Source organism: Athene cunicularia (genome assembly GCF_003259725.1).
Source record: "Athene cunicularia isolate RWA chromosome Z unlocalized genomic scaffold, athCun1 chrZ_part1, whole genome shotgun sequence".
Taxonomy (NCBI): Eukaryota; Metazoa; Chordata; class Aves; order Strigiformes; family Strigidae; genus Athene; species Athene cunicularia.
In genome coordinates this window covers 11,086,114-11,109,268 of record NW_020799142.1, presented here as the reverse complement: position 1 = coordinate 11,109,268, position 23,155 = coordinate 11,086,114, and the positions used below count along the sequence as shown (strand labels likewise).

The window sequence follows — 23,155 nt, the reverse complement described above, 5'->3', positions numbered from 1 at the left end:
AGAAACCTACACCACTTCTTTTCCAAGTCTTAATTTTATCAGTGGAAAAATCAGGAAAAGCTACTTGCAAACACAAAATTAATTTGCAGAAAAAAAAAAAGTACAGACTAATTCTTGCACATTTTAATGAAACTGACTGAAACTTAACACATTTGTTTTGCTTATCTGATCCACTGTGCCTTATTAGCAATTCATAACCAGAATGCTCGAGGTGCCTGCCTTTTCCTTGACAGAAATATCTTTCCAGAAATATTAATGAGTATTTTTAATCACAGTGTCTTCCCTGTGCTGTTTTCTCTGTGTGTGCATGCCTTCCCAACTTTGTGTGTACAACTTCTTGAGGAAAACTAGCCTCTGCAAACGAGAGGAATTACCTCCCTACACCAGCACTTAAACTGTGTAGTAATTCTAACCATAAAACGCAACTGGATCATGCTGCACAACTGCACTTACCATCTGTAAAAAAACCTGTCCCTTTAGTCCGCTGCCACTGCCATCCTAGATCTGTACATTACAAACACACACATCAAGTTGATGAAGAGTTTCATCACTACTAAATGATGCATGCATGCACAGGTGCCTTCAAAAACTCACATCTGCTGTCTCCCAAAATAATTTTGGCTGCACCTCAGAGCACTGTTCTCTGTATTGTGCATTTGCAAACATAACTACATCACAGTGGTCTAGATGAAATCATTCTGCCTTTCAAAGAAAACCCAGTAATAAATTCAGTACTAGAAAGCATTTGATATTATTTGGAAAAAATCAGACTGAGATAGTGCCTAAAAAACCAGAAAAAGCAAGACACAGCAGCGATAACAGAAAAAGTCAATTCATAGGCAGAAATTAGGAAGATAAACACTATCAAAGCAATGCTGTTTTTTCAGCGACTTAATTTTAGTTTCAATGCCATTTTAGGATTCACTTAATACCTGTAGAATTTCATTCAGTAATGACAGAGCACCTTTAAGATTTTAACTCGTGAGTTTACATACAAGGAAGTGGGCTGCAAATGTTCAAGAATTTTCTTCGTAACAGTTGAGTAGACCAGCTCTCACTATAATGTATCAATTTGACAGTTGACATTTTGCTTCCTCATTTCAGCAGAATTACATCCTTTATATACAGAGTTATTAAAAAAAAAAAAAAAAAGTGAGACTTTTACACAGATCATCCACTCTGCACATTATACTGACTGTTAGAAGAAAAATCACTATATTGGTCAAAATTATACAGAGCAAACACCCAGGAAAAAAGTCTTTTTTTATTCTATGACACTTGTGTTAATACAATAAATATACAAAACTTCTGAACTACTCAGACATGCAACAGAGGGACAGAAGTGCATTTGTACAGAACCATGACATTCACCAAGACGGCGGAGCATTGTTAGTAATTTACAAAATATACAAACATCCCTCAGATAAATAAAACCAACTCTAAATTACAGATCAATGACTACTGACATTCCAGTGTTTAAACTTCGTACTTTGTACTCAATTTGCCACAATACTACAAAATGACACTTAAGTGGGCGCCATACTCTGATTAATAATGGACTGTGATATCTGGTTTATGTGATATCTGGCTTACGTTAGGTACAAAATATTCTAACAAATACCAGCCTTCTGTTGTCAAAGCTAAACTCAAACTTCTCCCTGCCTTTTGGGCTGCAGAGATTTCTGATTTAAACAACTCATGTGTAACTGAATCTTGAATTTCACTTCAGTTTAAATCCACACATTCAATCCATCACATTATAAATCAACGCTCCCTATACACAGAACATTAAATGTGTTTTCTCAAAGAGCCTTTAAACATTTAGGGAAAAAAATCTACCTGCCAAATTCAGATTTTATTCCTAATGGGTTTATTCCATAATATATTCTGGTATATTATTATGCAATCTTCAACTTAAATTAAATTACAAGGATGATGTCCCTGTGATTCCTATCCAAAAAGTACCAAGAGAATTGCTTGAATTTAGATTTAAAAGTAATCCATAGTAGACTTTCTAGATACAACCCCCAAGTTAAGTCTAAAATATTATCAAAAGAATATATATATCTGATATACAGCTGCTAGAAGGATGATGCCTGATCTCAACAGCACATGGTGGCTTTTATCTGGAAAGCTTTTAATAATATTCCACACAAATTTAAGTTCAATGCTAGCATGTCCACTAGTATGAAAATTTAGAGTCCCTATTACAGAGAATATTTAAATTGCTTTTAACTTCATGATGCAGAGAACATTTATAAGCAAGTATATTCATTAATAAGAACTTCAGCATAGGTGAAACTATGACATTTACCCAAATTCAAGCTGGATTTAAAGAAATTAGTAGAAGAAAGGAGACTAATAGGGACTTCATGCTAACAGTACAATACTGATCCAGGGATTAAGCTAGAGCATTTATTTTTTGTAATGCTCTTCTGTTATTAATGAATACAGTGTAGTGAAAAAGAATCTGTGAAAGTCAGTCAACGTTCAGAACATGGAGGGGCCTCAGAATTTTATGCTGTCTCACTAAAGGTGATTCACCTTAACAGCTGAATTTATTTCAGCCACAGTGTGTACTTATACAGGTTGTGGGGATGTGGTCCTTCCTGTTTTCATTTTTGAAAACAGAGTTTGAAAAAACAGTCCAAGTGTAGTGTGTAAGACTCATGAGGCAATCCAAGAATATAATCTTCAAAGGAGAAAAACAAGATGTTATACTAAATTCTGATTATATTCTATTACATTATGATGGTACATACCATTAAGGATTGTTCAGTTCCACAGCACCAATTTAACCTCTTAGGCCTCCAGATAAATGAGTTAAAAGTTAATATTGTTAAAGATGAGTATTTCTCATGTTTCCAATTCAAAATAGTTTAAAAGCTTTTTTGCTCCACCTTAATTCACAATACAGAGATGGCTGAGTTAAAGTGAATTCAAGTATCTATTAAATGCCATTGCTTAAGAAGCTTGGGTTTAGACAGTATTTCTGGTAGAAGATTAAATACTGTATAGTTAGGTTTCTGGACAAGCAGTAAACAGAGTGACTGACTAGGCTAGAGGTTTAGTACCACTATTAAACACAAATCTAAACAAAAAAAAAACCTCAGACCCCAACAACAAAAAAAAAAACACCAACAAAAAATCCCAAATACAACAAAAATACCACTGCATGTAGAAGAGGGGAGGAGGGCAAGAAACTAGTGTTCTAAAAGTCAATACTGGTTTCTTTGCCAGCAAAATTATTACCCCAAGACATGAATCTGAAATTTAAAATAGCAAATATATAATCATTTAGCTTTGTGATTGAAACCATCAGTTAACTTCCTTAAACTGTACACTGCATTACACATTCTGTTACAGAGAATGTTTATGCACCATAGTCATTTCTCACAGGTAGAGAATACTCCATGAAAATAGATACAAACAAGTCCTATTATTATAAAGTGGTGCAGGTAAATTCTGGACCAAAACACTATTTAAACAAGATCAGATAACTCAACAGTATTCATGCAAACTTACAGGTTTATATCAAAAGACTTATCCTAAAAAAAAACCCAAGAAAATAATTTATAATATCTACCTTACTTGTATTTGTCCTCCAGCAGCTGCTGAAATTGCAAAAGCAGTAGCTAAACCTAACTTTCTACATCTCCCAGTCTACCCCACTTCATATAGTAGAAACAGGGAAAAAATTCTTACAAAGAAAAATAATTGATCCAAATTGCTTTCCTGAAGTTAAAAAAAATACTGGAGTGAACCACTAAAAAACCCTTCCAAAGTCTTAACACATTTATTTGATCATTATATACCACAATTAATTCTCCGGCCAATTGTTGAAATTATCTATCCTCCATAAAATATGGAAGGCTCTATATTCTAGAATTCATCATCTTAAAGAAGGGCAAAGAATGGTTATAATTTTAAAATAAATACATTTATAATAAAGTAACCAAACATTTCCCATTTCACCCATGCACAGCTGCAGAAGACACAAACATGCTGTGTGAATTTTCATCTAGGCTTATAGGGAATACAGTAAGTGACTGGAAAATAAAGTACAATCAAAGAGAATGGTGATGACTTTCTATGTTCCCCTACATTCGGTTACCCTTGAACGCGTTCTGAGCTGCACTGGTTGCTGCTGTTGATGCGGCATTGGCTGCAGCAGTTTGTACAGTTTTGTTGGACATGACTCCTGTTGCAAATTCCTGCTGTGCCTTCTCAAAACTAGCACCAGTCGTGCGGTAGAGACCATGCACCTAGGGAGGTGGAAAAGCAGTGAAAAGGTGGTGCTGAGCCTTCCATTTCTTGGTAGACTAACAGCAAAGTCTCAAACACAAAGCATTAACTGTGTGGTGGGGAAATCTGTTTTGCTCATGTGTTTGGGACAATCCAGAAATGAGAAAATGGGACTTTTTTCCCTGTGAATACTGTAACCTTTGATTGCCCTGCTGCATGCATAGTTTGACAGTAGGAATACCTGTAACTTTTTGCAAGTTCAGAGGGGCCTCATAAATCTTTACTAAAATGTGCCTCGTATCTCCTGTCTGAAATAGTATATTTAAATTCACAAACAGGCTGCATCCTTAGCAACACAGGACTCATAGATTGCAAAAACGTCTTCTGTCTCAATTTGTATACAATTTGTCCTACTCCTTGAGAGAGTTAATAAGTGTGCATGTTAAAAAACCCAGCAGGAAAACAAAACCAAAAAAGTAGTTTTGAGTTCACTGTGTCAGTAAAATTTTCATGAACTTTCTTCTATGTCAATTTTTAGAAACATTTTACCTGATTGATAGTTACAAGAACAAGCTAAGCTATGACTGAATATTAAGAAGTATAAAATATCATAATAATGCAGGTATGTATCTGCTAAACTAGTATGATGACCAATAGCTCTACAGATTGAGATATTAAACAGTGTCTTACAAACACTAAATAATATGACATGTAATCTCTAGTACAACAAAAACCCAAAGCCTAAGTAACTTCCAATTACCTATTAAAATTCAAATGCTATTTCTGACTCATATTCAGTCAAGACACAATAAAGTTATCAAATATTATTGCAAAGACATTTTCATTCAAGTGTAGCAGGAAAATTAATGTTTTAACTTTTTTCTTTGTTATGTGACTATTTCTCATCCATAAAGATACACCAGGTCACAGCCGAGTATGAAAGTTTTTGAAAAGAATCCAGATGCATACAGTAGGAAGAGTGTAAAAAAATGCTCCACCATACACTATTCTTGCTTATTTCTTTCTTCTATACCTGAGTATTTACGCAGAAGAGAAATATGGAGAGGAGACATCTCCAAGCAAAACGTTAAGACTTCTAGCTACCTGTAAACACGCCAGAAGAGTTCTGGTATGTGAAAATCTTTTAAGTGTAACAGTAACTGAAGTTGAATTATAAGAATTGCCAACACATCATCAGCAAATTTCTCAGTTACATTTTATCTAAACAACATAAAAAACTTACTAATATTAGTATCTAAACTTAGGTCTTCTGGATGGAAATTCACAAAAAGGAACCAAGAGAAAATGGTCTTTCTTTGAACTTTCATGCTACGTAATATTAATTGACAACAAAATGTTAACAGAAACACAGAAATAAAAATCCTTTTATGACATGCCAGGCATCTCCCTCCCTCTTCTACTGATTTTAATGGAAATGATTTTGTTAAAAGCTGACACTGTGCAATCATTTGACTCACATTTCACTCAGGCTGAATCACTACAGATTTGAAAATAACAACCTGGCATCTACAGGTACAATCACAGTGTCCAGTGCATACACCTACCCTTTCATTGTGGGTTTACCTCCCAGTTTCTCTTACTGAGAGCTATCCTTCCCAATTTTAGTTTGCAGAAAGGATGTACCTTCTACAAACTGCATTTCCTAACTCCACAACAGTATTAGCAAAACCGTACAATTGTTAATAGGTAAAGCACACCCTCCAGAATATTATTTAATCCCCTTAATCTTACTTTGTGAGAGAGTACCTCTCTCAAGCAGGAAAGCCAAAGCCAGAACAAATACAAGAAACAGAAGAGGGGAATAGTATGTAACTTACCTTTTTAAACATAACTAAGGAGATAACAGCAGATGCTGTGAAAAGTGCAGCTATGATTATCATCATAATGCCAACAGGAATACTCTTATTAAGACCAGTAAGAGATGAAATCCACCCACTGAAGGAAAAAGAAAGGACAAACTTTACTAGCACAGCACATGAACCATTCAATCACAGGTATCCACATCAAGGTAAGCTTTATAAAACCTCCTGGTTCTGACTTTAGAGTACTTTTGAAGTAATAGGAATTTTATATAAGCATATTTGGGTTTATTAATAAACTTTTAGAGCTTAATTTCCATTTTTACCAATGCATGCAGTGAAACTATATGAAAAATTGTAGTAAAGATTATTATAATTGAGCAGAATTGTGAAGAAACTAGAGTTGCTCATCAACTTCTTGGGGTTTTTAGGTCGTACTTTTATTTCAGATTAATTTAAGACTACATGATTTCGTGGAAGAGAAAATGTGTCCAGAAAGATAGCTTCTAACTTCTTTACCCATAAACCAAAACCATGCCATATACACAGTGCTTCTATGTGGGAAGACTGTGTATCCACACAGTGACGCTTCTCTAATAGGTTAATAAGGTAATTTTTTGAACTTCATAGCATCAGATTAACTAATTGAAAAGCTTGCTGTACCAGTACCTACTTAAAACATTTCCCCATTCCTAAAAATTGAAACACCAACAGAAAAATACAGTATCAAACCACAAAAAGAAGGTTGCCTTTAAGAAAAGTAACACGTTGAAATGGAAAAGATTCTTCCACAGAAAAAAAAGCAAAAAATTTCTGTAAATCCAAACAACCTTAAACTTTCTTCCACTGCTTCAGATTGCTTTGATATCCCCTTAGATATCCAGTCCAACTGGACTATACCACAGAACTCCAAAATCCAAATTGTAATTATCATTTTTTGATGATCTGGCTCTCTTTCATACCCCTTCCCCAAGCATCCTTAAAAGCACACTCCACATACTTGGAGACTGGCCCTCTACAATACTTTTTTATTTTGTTGATCTCAATGTGTCTATGAAAAAATCAAAACAGCAGCAAGACCAAAAATGATGAAACGGGATCTTTTATTACACTACAGTTCTAAAGCAACACTATTTTGCCTGCTTCACATATGTTTGGAGGTTAGCAGCAAAAAGCACTGATACAGAGAGATGTCATTACCCAGCTACAGTATCACCAGTCATAGCTCTCCCTCCTACCAGCTGGCTACTACAACCATGCTTTTAGTTAACTCAAGTTTGTTGGTTTGTTGTTTTGTCGTTTTTATTTTTTCCCTAGGGACAGGAAGGAATCAATTCAGCTCTTCCTTATAAAAGTTAAGTATTAAACCTTGAAGACTCAAATAAATGATAATATATATAAAAGCTTCATGTAAAAGCTTATATACTTACAAGCATCAAAAAGAAAAATCAACTACTACAGAATAAGGAGCTGACTTGGACAAATGAGCTTTTCAAATAATATCAGATATACCACTATATTAAATTCAATACATTATTGTCTTATTCTTCAGATTTTAGCCATTAATAAGTAGTAACTATATTTATATAATCAGAAATAACTAATGATACAAAATAATATGCAAACTATATTATTACTGTCTCAATTATTTTTATCTTCTCTTTTTGCTTATGACTTTATCTTAAATATAGAGAAAGCAGTATCTCCACACACAACCAAAATAGAGAAGGTCATGTATAACAATTCAAACCGGTTTAACATTCCAAGATGAAATTTTAACCAGCCTAATAACAGAAGTACCTCACACTCTTGGGTTAAGTTTCACTCACTTTTCCTAAAAAAGCAAAAATGTTTTTTTTGAGTGCTAAATATAGCAATTCCAGTGAACCTGAGATTTTTCTGGAACACAGAGTGTATTGCAGTTGCTATATCAAATAGGAATGTTTGTCTTACAGACAATGCTACAGCAAACAGAATACTCACCAGTTTCCCCATCTTTGAAATCCTGCAGCTTGAAGTACATGTACAGCAAACTGACAGATATATACAAAGAAGAATACAAAGAACCTGAATGAACTGTCACTCCTGAAAGAGGGGGGGAAAAAGATTAAAGCAACCAGGAAAATAATGACTTTTTGCAAACACTGTAGAACCAGTCTAAAACTTTTTTCTGCATTAACTAGGGGAAAAGTGCTTTCATTTATTAACAGTGACTTGAAGTAGCAATAATTCTGTGAGTCTGTAGAGTGTTTATTTACAAGAGCTGCTCCTTCATCTTTCATGTAGTATTTTTATCATCTGTACCTTTAACAGAGGTGAGAATAGCAGCAAGATACTATTCCTTAGTGTTCTGTTCAGCACACTACGTTTTGCCTGTTCAGCAGGGCCTCTTAGACTAAACATAGAAGTTTTGCTACAAGCATGAAGAACAGAATTCTACTCCACTTTCAGACTGAAGCTCACAGTGCTGGCAGGATGGGAAGAAAATACTTCACTTGTAAAAGAAAATAAAATGTAATATGGAATTACTGAAACATAGTGAACATAGTGCATACCAGAATACTGAAGTGGGTGTTGCTTAAAAGCAAAATATACAAAATCAGTTTGCTGTTAAAATGACTAAAATGCCAGCCTGACGAAAACTGAAAGTAAAAATTTAAAAATAAATAAATACAAGAATGTACAGGCAAAATAAATCTCAGTATAAACCCTCAATTTACTACTATCAAAACTAATGATCGTATAATTTTCTTCTTACCAAAGTTCTCAAAAAAGCAGAAATCAGTTAAGTCACAGAATTAGATTTTGCCCTTAATAACTCTTCCTGCAGAAGGGAGTTTGTCAGTTCTATTTATTTAACCAGTTCAGTTCAATTACTATTTCATATTCATCTGAGCAACTGACCAAAAATTGAATATGGAGGTAGTAATCCTTCTTTTCCAATCAATATTCACCAAGAAAAGCTATGGATTTACTAGAGAGGAAATGCAAATTAAACTACATGATTCCACAAAGATGTGTGGGTACAGAAATACCTCCTTGGTTAGCAAAAAGAAGCAATCTCATTTAGTCTACAGGTTATGCTGAACTGCAGTGTCTGGCCATCAATCTTTCTCTACAAGAATCAGTATATTTTAACTGAGAATATCCTGAATCACTTCAATGTAAAAAAAAAAAAATTAAAATCCCAGGAAATGCTATAAAGGTACCAAATTTAGAATCTCTACATGCTGATTTTCACCAAAAAAAAAAAAAGTTAATTTTTTATGCAAACCAACCATTCTATTCTTAAACACAAAACTACCAAACCTCACACTTGTGAAGTCTGCAAAGATTGATAAAAGCTATGAAAACCACTGGAGTTTGATTATATACCTGCTCTACTCATTCTTAAGAATCTCAGTCTACTTCATTTACAGACACTGTAGGTCACTTGCCAATACAAGATTTTTATGTGTAGAGCTTTATGAAGTTCATTAGGAAGCCAAAACTTTAAGACACTCTTAACTATTAACCTACTGAAATTCTTGGTGTGAAAGTATAGAGATTTAATGAGAATTTTCCTTAAAACTGTTATCAGCCCAACACAAAGTTAAATATTTCCTAGAAATATTCTGTCAGTGGTAGAAGCTATAAATACTTTAATAAATGATATTCCTAACTATTGCCATCTATGTTTTAAATACAACAACTAAATCAATGGCAAACATACTAATTATTTCTAATGAAAGCATATTGAAGGATTATCATAATAATAATAATAATAATCAAGCAAATTCTGGAATGTTAATGCATTTTGATAAGTTTGTAAATATCCTAAGTCAAGCTGAAGTTGTTACCTGAAAGCTCCATAAAGGGGTCTGTACCAGCAGACAAAAGAACAAGGTGTAAAAAGCAAGAACCAGAGAATACTCAATCCAAAATCAACCCCTCGTGTAGCATCAACGTAAAACCAGGCCAAACATCCAAAGATATTAAGAAACAGTGTCACTGTATGGACTGTAGAAGCAAAAGCAAAATAGTCTTTATTAAGTTATGTGTATACAATAGATCATAACTTTTAAAGTAATACCCTAACTGAGCATTTTTAAACAAAATGTCAGCATGCTAACAATAAATCCCTCTCAATACCCTCAGCAATACACTGATTTTCATACAGTTTTCTAACTTTCTGGTAAACCCTGTATTCACAAGTGGAAGTACTGAACATGAAAATTCAAGTGCTATCAGGTATATGGTGAAGGAAAAAATCCTGTCATAAAATTAAGACATCTTCAAACTTAAAATGATTGAAAAAGGTTTCTACAGCTGTAATAATTGATACTTTTTCTACAGTAATAACTGGATACAGATATTTAACAGACTACTGAATATTTCTGGAGAGAAAGTTTATAAACTATATAAAATGCATCATAAATTTAGCACTGTATACATTTTAGTTTGAAAACAAAAATTTCCAAAAAAACTTTCAACTAAAAGCTATTTATCTTCTATGTAATAAAGCAAAAAAACCTCCCACTCAGTAAAAATGTCTCTCAATAAAACAAGATCTGCAAGAAGCTGTTCTAGATGCTTTAACAGATACTGTATATTCAAGTATTTCTTATGACAATGGTCTTACACATTTGCCTTTTTGGTGCTCAGTTCTTAGCTCATCACTAGCATTTTCTCCGTGTTAGACCTTGTTACAGGTTAACTATTGAGTTTCTTCTGAAGCAAATGCATTTGCATTCCAACTTCAAACATATTTAGTTCTCAGAACAAGATAGAGGAGTATTAAGAAACATTACAACTACTACCTTCATGCTATGTGCCACAGTTCTGACAGACTTAAAGAGATCAACATGAATTTCTGTCTTTGTTCAGCAATAACCAATGATTAAGGAGTGACTTTACTATCTTAGAAGACCATTTCTAATCTTCTGGACCAAGATAAAGTAGAGTATTAACAATTGAGAGTGCACAAGCTGCTCCTTGCAGCAATGATTTTTTATTTAAGTTCAGATACACATTTTAGTCATTCTACTGGAAAACAAGGTTAACAGAAGAACTGGAAAAATAATACTGAAAAAAAAATGCCCACATCACTGCATGAAAGGCTGATGAAACTCAACATTTCCCTCAGACAAATCATATTTTCCAGATACACCAGAAAGAGAAAACTTTGCACTTTTAAATAATAAGCATTTAACACACCTACATATCTTAGCAATGTTCAAAGAGGTCAGCAAGGCAACTGATTTCAGAATTTGTGTGTGTGTGCCTCATAAAGCACAACAAAGGCTACAAATGCAAATTCCTGCCTTCCTTTGATAAATATGAGAAAGCTTACCATGGGGTATTCTTTGTTTTTCTACTTAATACCGGAAAACAGGAAGACCCCCTAGATTACTAAAACCATCCAGGCTCTGGTGTAATTTGAACTTTTCAAAATTACTATGTTTTCTGTAACTGCAATTACAATAACAAGACAAGTTTTAAAAGAATACCATCTGTGCAGAAGAAGTTTGAAATGTCACACCCACTACTGATACTCATTAGCACAATAAAACCAGCCACAGAGGGGTCTGCTTCACTACTGTCACAGAAAATCTCAGCTGTAAAAATCAAGTATTAGCAAGCTACAGATGAAGATGAGGGACTGCACTGACAATTCTCCCTTTGCTCCACTCACCCTTCTCTCTGCCTGCTGCAAGGTACAGAAAGGCATTTATTCTTTGAGCCAACATCTTCATTAAGTGACCTAGATAAGCTTTGCTGTTGTATGAACAGAGGTGGTTTTATGTATCTTCTATGTATTTGCCTCTTCAGATTAAACCATTAAAAGAACCTATTCAGATAAAACCATTAAAAGACAATGACCACCTAGGGGCTGAAATGACCTAAGGCTTTGGCAGAAGTCTGCAACATGCAATGTCTGCATGACAATAACTTCACAGCTATACTAATACAGTTCTCAGTATCTAAAAATATGATCTAAGAATACTTGATCTAAGAATATCTTCTCCTAGTTTAGCTGTGGAAGCAGTTAAAAAAAAATAAAAGGGCATTCATGCCAGACTAAGAGTGAACAATGGGAAATTACACCAGTTTAATAAATATTCAGACTCCACTTCATTCTTACTAGTGTAAACTTCCTTGTAAAGAATCCTACTTAGATATACATTTTCTATCTGAATTAACTACACTTTACAATCCATTAATTATAAATGTATTTATAGAAATCCAAGTTTGAAAGTAAACTGTAAATAATGACAAGTTGCACTGGTGCTATTTGGCATCTACCTTATTGAGATGATTGTTTTGCAATCCCATTTGGGACTACGAAAATAGATTTTTGTAATAAGTTTCATTTCAGCAGCGTTTTATTGATGGTATTCTCAGGAAACCAAAGTCCTCACCAGGATACATGACAAAAGAATACGCTCTTCCCAAGAATCAGCTGGACTGTCACCCTCAAGGTGCCTCAAGGGGAATGGGACACATATGAAGCAGAGGTTTGTGAAGCCACAAGGCAACAGACAAGTGGAGGACAAAGCTGCTGAAGCCTGATCATACATAACCTTGGAGCACCGTGTGGCTTCAAATGTAGTTTAGGGTTTTCTTTCTTGACTGTTCTGCTCTTTTTGGACAGGGGGCTAGTAAGACATGTGCAAACATGTCTTACAAATGACAGAATTCTTTTCCATAGGAAAAAATATATTATAAACCAAGCTTAGATCAGTACACAACATAATGTGTTGGGTTTGTGTGTGTGGTTTTGGTAGCAGGAGGGTGCTACATAGATGGCCCCTGTGAAAAGCTTCTTGAAGCTCCCCCAGCTCCAAGATTCTGGCCAAGGCTGAGCCAATTAGCAAAGGCGGCTGTGCCTCTGCGATTACATATTTAAGAAAGGGAACCTGAGAGGAGGAGAGTTGTAAGGAAAATACCTATGCAAACAGTGAGATCAGCTGAAGAAAGGAAGCGGGGGTGGGGGAGGTGTGCCAGAGCAGAGACCCCCCTGCAGCCCGTGGCGAGAGGGCAGGCTGTGCCCTGCAGCCCATGGAGGTCACTGGTGGAGCAGATGCCGACCTGCAGCCCGGGAAGGACCCCACGCCAGAGCAGGTGGCTGCACCCAAAGAGGGCTGGGACTCGGAGGGAAGCCCAGGCTGCAGCAGGACTGCAACACACAGGAGGGACCCACACTGGGGCAGGTCAGGAAGAGCTCCATCCCATGGGACGGTCTCATGTTGGAGAAAGTTCAACAACCACACTGGAGCAGGGGAAGGAGTCCTCCCCCTGAGGATGAAAAAGCAGCAGATGATGAACTAACTGTAATCCCAATCCCTTGTCCCCATGCACTGTCGCAGGGGAAGAAGTAGAGAAACTGGGAGCAAAGCTGAGCTTGGGAAGAAGGGAGGGGTGGGGGGAGGTGTTTTTAAGATGTGGTTATACTTCTCACTGTCCTACTGTTTAATTGTTAAACTAAATAGAGGTGGCTGTGTTTAAATTAAATTTATGTTTTATTTCTTCTTCTAAGGAGTCAGTCATTTGCCTGTGACCATAACGGGTGAGTCATCTCTCCTTGTCCTTACCTTGATTCCAGAGCCTTTTGTTCTATTTCCTCCTCCCCATCGCTGAGGGGGAAGGAGTGAGCGAGCAGCTGTGTGGTGCTCAGTTGCCCTTTGACACATAAGCACATGCTATCAAAAATGTGAAGGTGTTTTTTTTTTCTCTACACAGTACATTAGGACTTCAGGTAAAATACTGGACACGGTCCACACTGTAAAATTCTTGATGCTACACACCGAAATATACATAATAATATGGAGTAAGCCAAGCAGCAACCAAACATTCAGACCTCTAGAAAACATAAACTACAAAGAAAGACTGAGTAAACTATGCTAATTTAGCCAAAAGGAGATAACTAATGGGGATAAACGTGTTCAACATAACAATGTTGGACAGAAAATGGAAGATAAAACACAGGAAGGGAGGATTAAATTATATACTGGGAAACATCTTCTAATGATTAAAAACAGCAACATACTAGAACAGGCTTGGAGGGAGTTTATGAAGTGTCCATCCTTGGAGGTTCTCAGGAACAGGCAGAACAAGCATCAATACAAACTGATATGTTACTACTGATCGTACCCTCAAACAGAAGGATGGGTAAGATTAAACTCTCCTAAACAGAAAAAATACCATAGTTGACACTTCAGGGTATTATTTTTCTACCAGAATCTACAGTCACTGGCCTTTGAAAACTTTTAAGTCTTGTTCATACAAAATGGAAACATTCACAATCTATATCAAGTAACAGTCACAATCTATATAAAGTAACAAACCCAAACCACAAAACCTTTCCATGACATTAAGCAGCTCTTTGGTCTGTAACTTCCAAGTAAGAAATAGTCTTTGAAAATCATTTTGTACGTTATCAGCCTGTGGGGAAAAAAGTTGAAAAACACAGGCTTTTGAGCCAAAAAAGTTCTAGTGTTAGATACAGGTTAAGAGATGTGACATTTCACTGTTAACAACATAGAAACATCTAAAAAGTAGGGCTCAGTGCTGAAGAGCCAGGAAAACTGTCATTCTATCTGCAAGCTACTAGAACAGCAATGGTCACAAAACCAAGACAGAATAGAAAAGCTCCACTGGCAGCTAATAGAAACCATTTCTAATTGATTGCCATTGCTCACAAAAACATGGGAGTAGGCAGTGAAAAGAAAAAAAGGCTCTCCCTAGGGAAGAAAAAAAATTTTATAATGTGCAAAGATAAAACCACATCAAGGAGTAAGAAAACTGACTTCTGACACAAACAGAGAAAAGACTGATGAATTTATGGAATAGGGATACAAACAAGACTTGTTTTCTCATGAAATAAAGAGAATATAGATCTGAAACAAGTAAAAAAAATTCCTCAGATACATAAAGACCAAGAATAAGGATACAAAAAATTGCTACTAACAACAGAAACACACAGAAAACTGAATCTGAAAGGTTTGTTTCTTTTGGCTGCTAAAAAGGAAGAGGAAAACTAATCTACTTTACAAAGTGCTGAGCATGCAGTACTAGATTTATCCAAATGTGACTATGTTCACAGAACCCCTAGGCCTTACAAGACCGAGGAAGTTCTGCAAGAGGAAATAAAACGTATGGTAGCGCAGCATGCAGAAACACATTGGTTTGCTATGGTAATAAGTGCTTCCACTGAGGAAGCATAGCTGCTCTAATAAAAAGTGAGCCAAACCATGTAAGTATGATCCTGGGAAAGAAGAGTCACAAGCACTGATTTAACAGCCAGCCTTAAGGCCCAGAGTTCAGTATTCAATTATTATTTTTTTTAGCCTGAAATAGATTTTGTCTTTCTTTTCCTCTATCGTGCCCTTTTCCTTTCTTCCTGAGTAATCCCTAAATCAGAGAGTACTAAAGAAGGGAAAGAGCAAGAGGGCTCAATTAAAATCTCAGTCTACCTAGAAGAAAATCTGTCATGTTAGTATAGAAGCACAACTCCTACATATTTTGAAATACTGTAACACTGATGCTTCCTTTATTTATTGCTATAAGAGAGAAAAAGTAAAACCAGTATTAATACTGAATTCTCACTGACCAACTTTACCTTGTGTTTGAAGCATAGAGCATTTTCAGAACTCAGTCCTGCAAATGGTCAGAATTAGTAAGTACCCTAAAATTTTGGAGTACTTGATCTTAGATTGCATATAAATCCTAAATGTCTGTCAGGTTTATGAGAGGGACTGGTCACACATTCTACAGTGGATTTACTTTTTATTTGAAGATTAATGAGCCAGCAATGAATACAGAAAGCTGTGGATTACGACGAAGTGGAATTCTCTTGATTCAATGCTGACTGCTTATTTTGTGTTTCAATTATATGGTTCAATCACAGTAATAAGATTTCCTGATTAACAGGTAAAACTATGGAGATTTGCTAACTAAATCTGAAGCCCTGAAAAAAAACACAGAAAAGTTCTGAAATTCATATTCCCTTAGTACGCTAAAAATATGTTAAAGGCATCAAAGCACCTACATCTTTGGAATTTTCTCAGTCTCAAGAGTAATTATTAGGCTCCCTTCAGAATGGACAAGGCAGAAGAAACAAACATTGTAGCAACTGTACATTTGGTCCCATATTTCTCCAGTCAAAACACAGCACATGAATGAGGGCAAAATTAACTCCACAAAGATGGTATAGAGCATTCCTTGAGTACAAAGTATAGTTTTAATGTGGACTGATTCTTCAGCTGGTTGACTTTACACTATTTTTTTAGAGTAAAATGATAGCAAGACTTCACTACAGACAAAAACCTATATAAAACTATGTATATATTAAAGCAAATGGATATTCTACTTCTTAAACTCGCAAGTCTAAATACTGATTGTGTATTATATTTTTTAATATATAAGCTGATTTTAAAAACAGTGAAATTATTTCTAAGTTAATGAATGGCCAAAGCTCATTTTACAACAACAGAGATACTTAAACCATAACAATAAAATATACTAGAAACAAACTGCCTAAGGTTAATCCTCCTCCTTTTTTTCTGTAGAAGTTTCTGTTGCATAATTTAATACTTTTAAAATTGAAGCTAACAAAAAGATTTCACTGCTATGTTTGACTTCTGGATTTAAAACAATTTCTCATTACAGATGTTGCAAAAGCCAAAGTAGCAGGTATGCATTACCAAACTGAATAGGTGCTTTGTTTTTTCTTTAAAAAAAAATACTTACACATCCACAAATAGTACATAATCTTTACTGTTTTCTGGAACTCTACAGGAATGTCTACAGAAAAATCCTGGTAGAAACAAGGACCTACTGGAAAATTTTCAGGAAGAGGTGGCCAGTTATTTTTTCTACCTGCAAAACAGAAAAAAAAAGAGGATTATAATACAGTTTTAATTTCTGTACACGAGAAAGATATATGCATTTGGACTTGTTCAAGTTGTTTTATCATGAGTTTCACAACCATATGGATAATCTGTGCTACCAAAACCCAAGAGTTTTATTAGCAGTCCTCACACAATACTGAAAATAAACTTCAGAAATAAAACACAATGAAATGCAGCAGATCAAGGACAGTATAGTATTTTATCTGTGTAAAAGACTAAGAAGGCATCTGAGAGTTTCTGTAAAGTAACGAGAAAAGATAATTCTTCACAAAACAAGCAGATATGGGCAGAAAACCAACTTCTCAGTGTTACTTGGCTTTTAAATTTACATTTCCCTAAATTCACACCCTATTCACATACTTTGTTGAACACATAGACTGAGGTCTGAAAAGCATTCTTCATTCTCAGAATTCTGGTATTTTAATGCCAGGCTATCTCTAACACTTTGAACTAGTTCCCAATACAGTTCATAGTCAAAGCTTTACCTCAAAGCCCGTAAGGCTCAAGAAAGGCAGCTACTGAAACGGTCTGAACTACTTTTTTATTACAAGAAGATGCCCTACAGCATCATTGTATTTTGATACAGTTATATGCCAGAGTGAGGACACCACAAAGGACACAGTATCAGACACTTGGATTTCCTGTATGCTGATCTGCTCACAGGCTAGAGTATACGTTCTGCCAAACACAAGTCATACCAAGCACAGACGCAGAGATTCAACCGAGATAACTGCAACAAAACTTTCCCATAACATTTTTAATTCTGGATGCAAGAGATAAATTAATCACCACGTTCCAGAAGTGGAGCTGAACTACAGACTAACCTAAAGGCTCCTTTATTTGAAATTCTGGCAAGGTTTTGCCTGCTATTTCTATCTTCAACCATATCTCTACTAGCAGTACATCTGGTAAGAATAAAAGGCTTGCAAAGCTTACTTGCATAATTTCTTACTTGTTTCTCCACTCACATAAAAGGAAGCTGTCAGTTCTGTCCAAACAGGTCCAAAGCAGTGAACATCTTCTAAGTTTCCTGCCTCTTCTACTGAAATTTTTACCAAGTCCTCCAGAGCAGGGGATTGGCAGAGGGAGTGTACAAAAGGCAATCAAGTAATATTCCCATCCGTATTAAAAACTACTTTGGGATTTCTTATGTGAAAAAATATTTGATAATAAATCAGATCTTCATTCTGCAGTATATGGTTATTTCTCTCAGGACTGATAGTTTCAAGGCAGAGTTATGGAAAAATTCAGTTATCTTATAATAATACAAGCTATTATTTAAGAATCATATTTCACGTGCTTTCCTGCTGCTGTGGTACAGGTTTTAAAATTCTGAACTAACACTAAAGAGTTTGGTGAGATGGTTTGAGATGAAAAACCAAGCTGTTTTTTTCTAAATATACTTTGCATACTCATATTCCAGTACTGCATCCTGATAAGCAAAGAGCTAGCTCACCAAGTTACTTCATTCAACAGAAGTTACCATCTCAAGGCCTATTAACTGCACTTCAGTGGTCTGTCTACACTATGAATGTAGACACCCTCAAACTAGCTTCATGCAAGCACAGAAAGAGATTTTCAGGCATGCCCAAATGAAATAGCTGTAACAGGAAGCAGCATGCTTTAATTAACTCAAATGCTGCACAACACCTGAGCAGAGAAGACTGAAGGCATCAAGCTGAGCTGACCTACCAGCTTGAAGATCTTTGTGCTACAGTCAACTGCATATGACCACAGTGTCCTAGATGTGTTAGCAAGCATCTTAAATTGAAGGCAAATAGATGGAGTATTGCAAAAGACCCTGTCCTCCAATCAAGACAACTCTATAGTGTTTCCAAAAGAGTTCAAATGAGAACCTCATGAAGTTCCACAAGGCCAAGTGCAAGGTTCTGCACATGGGTTGAGATAATCCTAAACACAAATACAGGCTGGGAGATGACTGGATTGAGAGCAGCCCTGCAGAGAACAACTTGGGTGTTGGTTGACAAGAGGCTCAATGTGACATGGTAATGTGCATTTGCAGCCCAGAAAGCCAACTGCATCCTGGGCTGCATCAAAAGAAGCATGACCAGCAGGTCAAGGGAGGTGATTCTCTTGCTCTACTCTGCACTGGTCAGACCCCACCTAGAGTACTGCATCCAGCTCTGGGGACCCTAGCATAAGAAGGACAAGGAGCTGTTGGAGGAGGTCCAGAAGAAAGCAACAACGATGATCAGGGGGCTGGAGCACCTCCCCTATGAGAACACAGGACAAATGGAGGCTCCAAATGAGGCAGGTAATCCCTCATCCTCTTGATACCAGGCAGAAGGAGGGGACCTAAGAGACAGGGGAGGCTGCAAACAGGTCCCTGTTCAGGGAGGCAGGAAAATCCTCTCCCGACCTCCCTCACCCTCCATCGTGCCCCTTGACAATAGATTCACGGCCCTGGAAATTTTGAATGGAGAAGGAGGAAGAAAATGAGACAAACGAGGAAGAGCAAAGCCCACCAAGGCTGGGTCATTCTAGACCAGGTATTAAAAACAGTTCTGAAAAGAACCTCAGAAGAGTCATTGTACTGGGTGACTCCATTTTGAGGAGCGTCGAAGGCCCCATACGCAGACCAGACGCTTCACGGGCAAGTCTGCTGCCTCCCTGGGACCTAGATCAAGGACCTCATGGCAAAACCCTGCTCTAGTGAGACCCAAGGACTACTACCCTCCCTTGGTTTTTCAGGTAGGTAGTGACAACATTACCAGGAGAAGGCCTAAAGTAATGAAGACAGATTTCAGGTCCTTGGGGAAACTGATTAAGGGGTTGGGGGCACAGATTGTGTTTTCCTCCATCCCTTCAGTTGGGGCGGGGGGGTGGATGAAGAATACTGGAGAACTCAACAGATGAACTGGTGGCTCCAAGACTGGTGTTACAGTCAGAGCTTTGGATTTTTCAATCATGGGTTGGTATACAGGGCACTAGAGCTTTTGGCATTAGATGGAATGCACCTGTCCCAGAGGGGGAAGAAGATCATGGGGCAGCAGTTAGCTGGGCACACTGACAGAGCTTTAAACTAGATTTGAAGGGGGAAGGAGGCAAAACATCAGCCCATCTGAAATGCATGTATGCCAATGCACACAGCATGGGTAACAAACAGGAGGATCTTGAAGCCATGATCAAAACAAGAAAATTATGATGTAGTGGCTCTCACAGAGACATGATGGGATGTCTCCCATGACTGGAGTGCGCCAGATGATGGCTACAAGCTCTTTAGGAGGGATAGACAAGGAAGGAGAGGGGGTGGGGTGGTGCTGTATGTTAGGGACTGTTATGATTGCTTTGAGTACAAGTGTAGCGAAGACAGGGCGGAGTGTCTTTGCGATAGAATCAGGGGGAAGGCCAACAGGGCAGATGGTCTAGTAGGAGTCTATTATAGGCCGCCCACCCAGGACAGAGAGGTGGATGAAATATTCTATAGGCATTTAAGTGAAATGTCACGATCACTTGCCCTTGTTCTTGTGGGGGAATTTAAATTCCCAGACATCTGCTGGAAATACAACACAGCAGAGCGGGACCAGTCCTGGAGATTCCTGGAATGTGTGGAAGATAACTTCCTGACACAGCTGGTGAGAGAACCAACCAGAGAAGGTGCCCTGCTGGATCTCCTCTTTGTGAACAGAGAAGGAGTGGTGGATGATGTGGCGGTTGGAGGCCAACTAGGGCACACCAATCACAAAATAATAGTATTCTTTATTCTTAGAGAGGCCAGGAGAGGGCTAAGCAGGACTGACATCCTGGACTTCAGAAGGGTTGACTTTGTCTTGTTTAGGCACCTGCTTGAAAGGATTCCTTGTGAGAAAATCTTGAAGGGTACAGGGGTCTAGGAAGGCTGGGCGCTCTTTAAGGAGGAAGGCTCAGGGGCAGGTGGTCCCCAGATTCTCTAAGAGAAGCTGGCAACAAAGAAGACCTCCCTGGTTGAACAGGGAGCTCTGGCTGCAACGCAGGAAGAAAAGGAGAGTTCACAGCCTTTGGAAGAAGGGGCTAGCTACTCACAATCATTACAGAGATGCTGTGAGGCTATGCAGGGCGGAAATCAGAAGGTCTAAACCCCAGCTATATATTAATCTGGCTAGAAATTAATCAAGGACAAGAAATGTTTCTATAAGTAGGTCAGCAGCAAAAGACCAGGGAGAGTCTCCATCCCCTGCTAGATGCAGGAGGAAACATGACAACAAGTGATGAAGAGAAGGCTGAGGTGCTTAATGCCTTCTTTGCCTCAGTCTTTAATAACAAGGCTTGTACTGAGGGAATCCAGCCTCCTCAGCCAGAAGACAGAGACTGGCAGAATGACCCCTGCAATCAAGGAGACAGTCACTCAGACATACACAAGTCTATGGGACCGGATGGGATACACCCGAGGGTGCTGAAGGAGCTGGCTGGGGTGCTCGCCAAGCCACTTTCTATCATTTACCAGCACTTCTGGCTGACCAGAGGGGAGGTCCCAACAGATTGGAAACTGGTCAATGTGACACCCATCTATAAGAAATGTTGGAAGGATGATTTGGGAAATTACAGGCCTGTCAGCTTGACTTTGGTACCCAGGAAGCTGATGGAGCAGCTCATCCTGAATACCATCATAAAACACATGCAGGACAACCAGATGATCAGGCGAAGTCAGCATGGGTTTATGAAAGGCAGGTCCTGCTTGACAAACCTGATCTCCTTCTATGACAGGGTGACCTGCGAGGGAAAGCCTGTGGGTGTTGTCTACCTTGACTTTAGGAAGGCCTTTGACACCATTTCCCACAGCATTCTCCTGTTGAAACTGGCTGCTCACGCCCTGGATGGGCACGTTTGCTGGGTAAAAAACTGTCTCGATGAGCGGGGCCAAAGAGTTGTGGTGAATGGAGTTAAATCCAGTTGGTGGCCGGTTACGAGTGGTGTCCCTCAGGGCTTGGTTTTGGGGCCACTCCTGTTTAACATCTTTATTGATGATCTAGACGAGGGGATCGAGTGCACCCTCAGTCCGTTTGCAGATGACCCCAGTTGGGTGGAAGTGTTGATCTGCTCGAGGGTGGGGAGGCTCTGCAGAGAGACCTGGACAGGCTGGAGCCATGGGCTGAGGGCAACTGCAGGAGTTTCACTAAGGGCAAATGCCGGGGGCTGCCCTTGGGCCACAACAACCCCCAGCAGCGCTACAGGCTTGGGGAGGAGTGGCTGGAGAGCTGCCAGTCAGAAAGGGACCTGGGGGTGTTGACTGACAGCCGGCTGAACAGGAGCCAGCAGTGTGCCCAGGTGGCCAAGGCCAATGGCATCCTGGCTTGTGTCAGCAATAGCGTGGCCAGCAGGGACAGGGAAAGGATCTGACCCCTGTACTCGGCACTGGGGAGGCCGCACCTCAATTCCTGTGTTCAGTTTTGGGCCCCTCACTACAGAAAGGACATTGAGTGACTCGAGCGTGTCCAGAGAAGGGCAACGAAGCTGGTGCAGGGTCTGGAGCACAGGTCATACGAGGAGTGGCTGAGGGAACTGGGGGTGTTTAGCCTGGAGAAGAGGGGGCTGAGGGAAGACCTCATCACACTCTACAGCTCTCTGAAAGGAGGGTGCAGAGAGCTGGGGATAAGTCTCTTTATACCAAGTAATAAGCAATAGGACAAGAGGGAATGGGCTTAAGTTGCACCAGGGAAGGTTTAGACTAGATGTCAGAAAGTATTTCTTTACAAAACGGGTTGTTAGGCATTGGAATGGACTGCCAAGGGCAGTGGTGGAGTTCCCATCCCTGGAGGTGTTTAAGAGTCAGGTTGACATAGCGCTGAGGGATATGGTGTAGTTGGGAACTGTCTGTGCTAGGTTAACGGTTGGACTGGATGATTTTCAGGGTTCTTTCCACCCTAGCTGATTCTGTGATTCTGTGACAGGCTGAGAGAGTTGGTTGTCTTAACGTTTTAGGAGCTCTCTCTGTTTAGCCTTCCCAAAGAATTTTTTTAATTTTTCATGGATTCTCAAGCACTGCAACCTAATAACAAATAACCATTTTAGAAATACCCTGAAACATGCATGAGGTATCAGTTACATCCCCTAAGACATAGATGAACAAAACTGTAATTTTCCTAAAGCCTGCAAAAGTAATCAATCCAGAAAATCTATATAAGCTAGTAAAATTACATGAAGGATAATATATAGAGAGGAAAATGAAAAAAACAATCCAAAAATCGTTATCTGGGAGAA

The 23,155-nt window shown here is 38.2% G+C and overlaps 1 protein-coding gene across 3 annotated transcripts in view; it reads right to left on the bottom strand.

The window, feature by feature from the left end:
* Positions 1 to 1,873: 1,873 nt before the first annotated feature.
* The window catches only part of SCAMP1 (secretory carrier membrane protein 1), a 41,835-nt gene continuing 20,553 nt past the window's right edge, over positions 1,874 to 23,155 (bottom strand). Inside the window, exons 4-9 of one of the 3 annotated variants that reach the window (XR_003400057.1) lie at positions 16,797 to 16,925; positions 9,905 to 10,064; positions 8,049 to 8,150; positions 6,084 to 6,201; positions 3,139 to 4,265; positions 1,874 to 3,108 (exon numbers count right to left, since the gene is read on the bottom strand). Coding sequence is in view for 1 of the 3 variants with exons in the window: in XM_026865390.1 (XP_026721191.1) it covers positions 4,101 to 4,265; positions 6,084 to 6,201; positions 8,049 to 8,150; positions 9,905 to 10,064; positions 16,797 to 16,925 (674 nt within the window). In the remaining 2 variants the exon portion in view is untranslated. Of the gene's footprint in view, positions 4,266 to 6,083; positions 6,202 to 8,048; positions 8,151 to 9,904; positions 10,065 to 16,796; positions 16,926 to 23,155 lie in introns of all 3 variants that reach the window. The other 2 variants (XR_003400058.1, XM_026865390.1) reach the window with 2 other exon arrangements.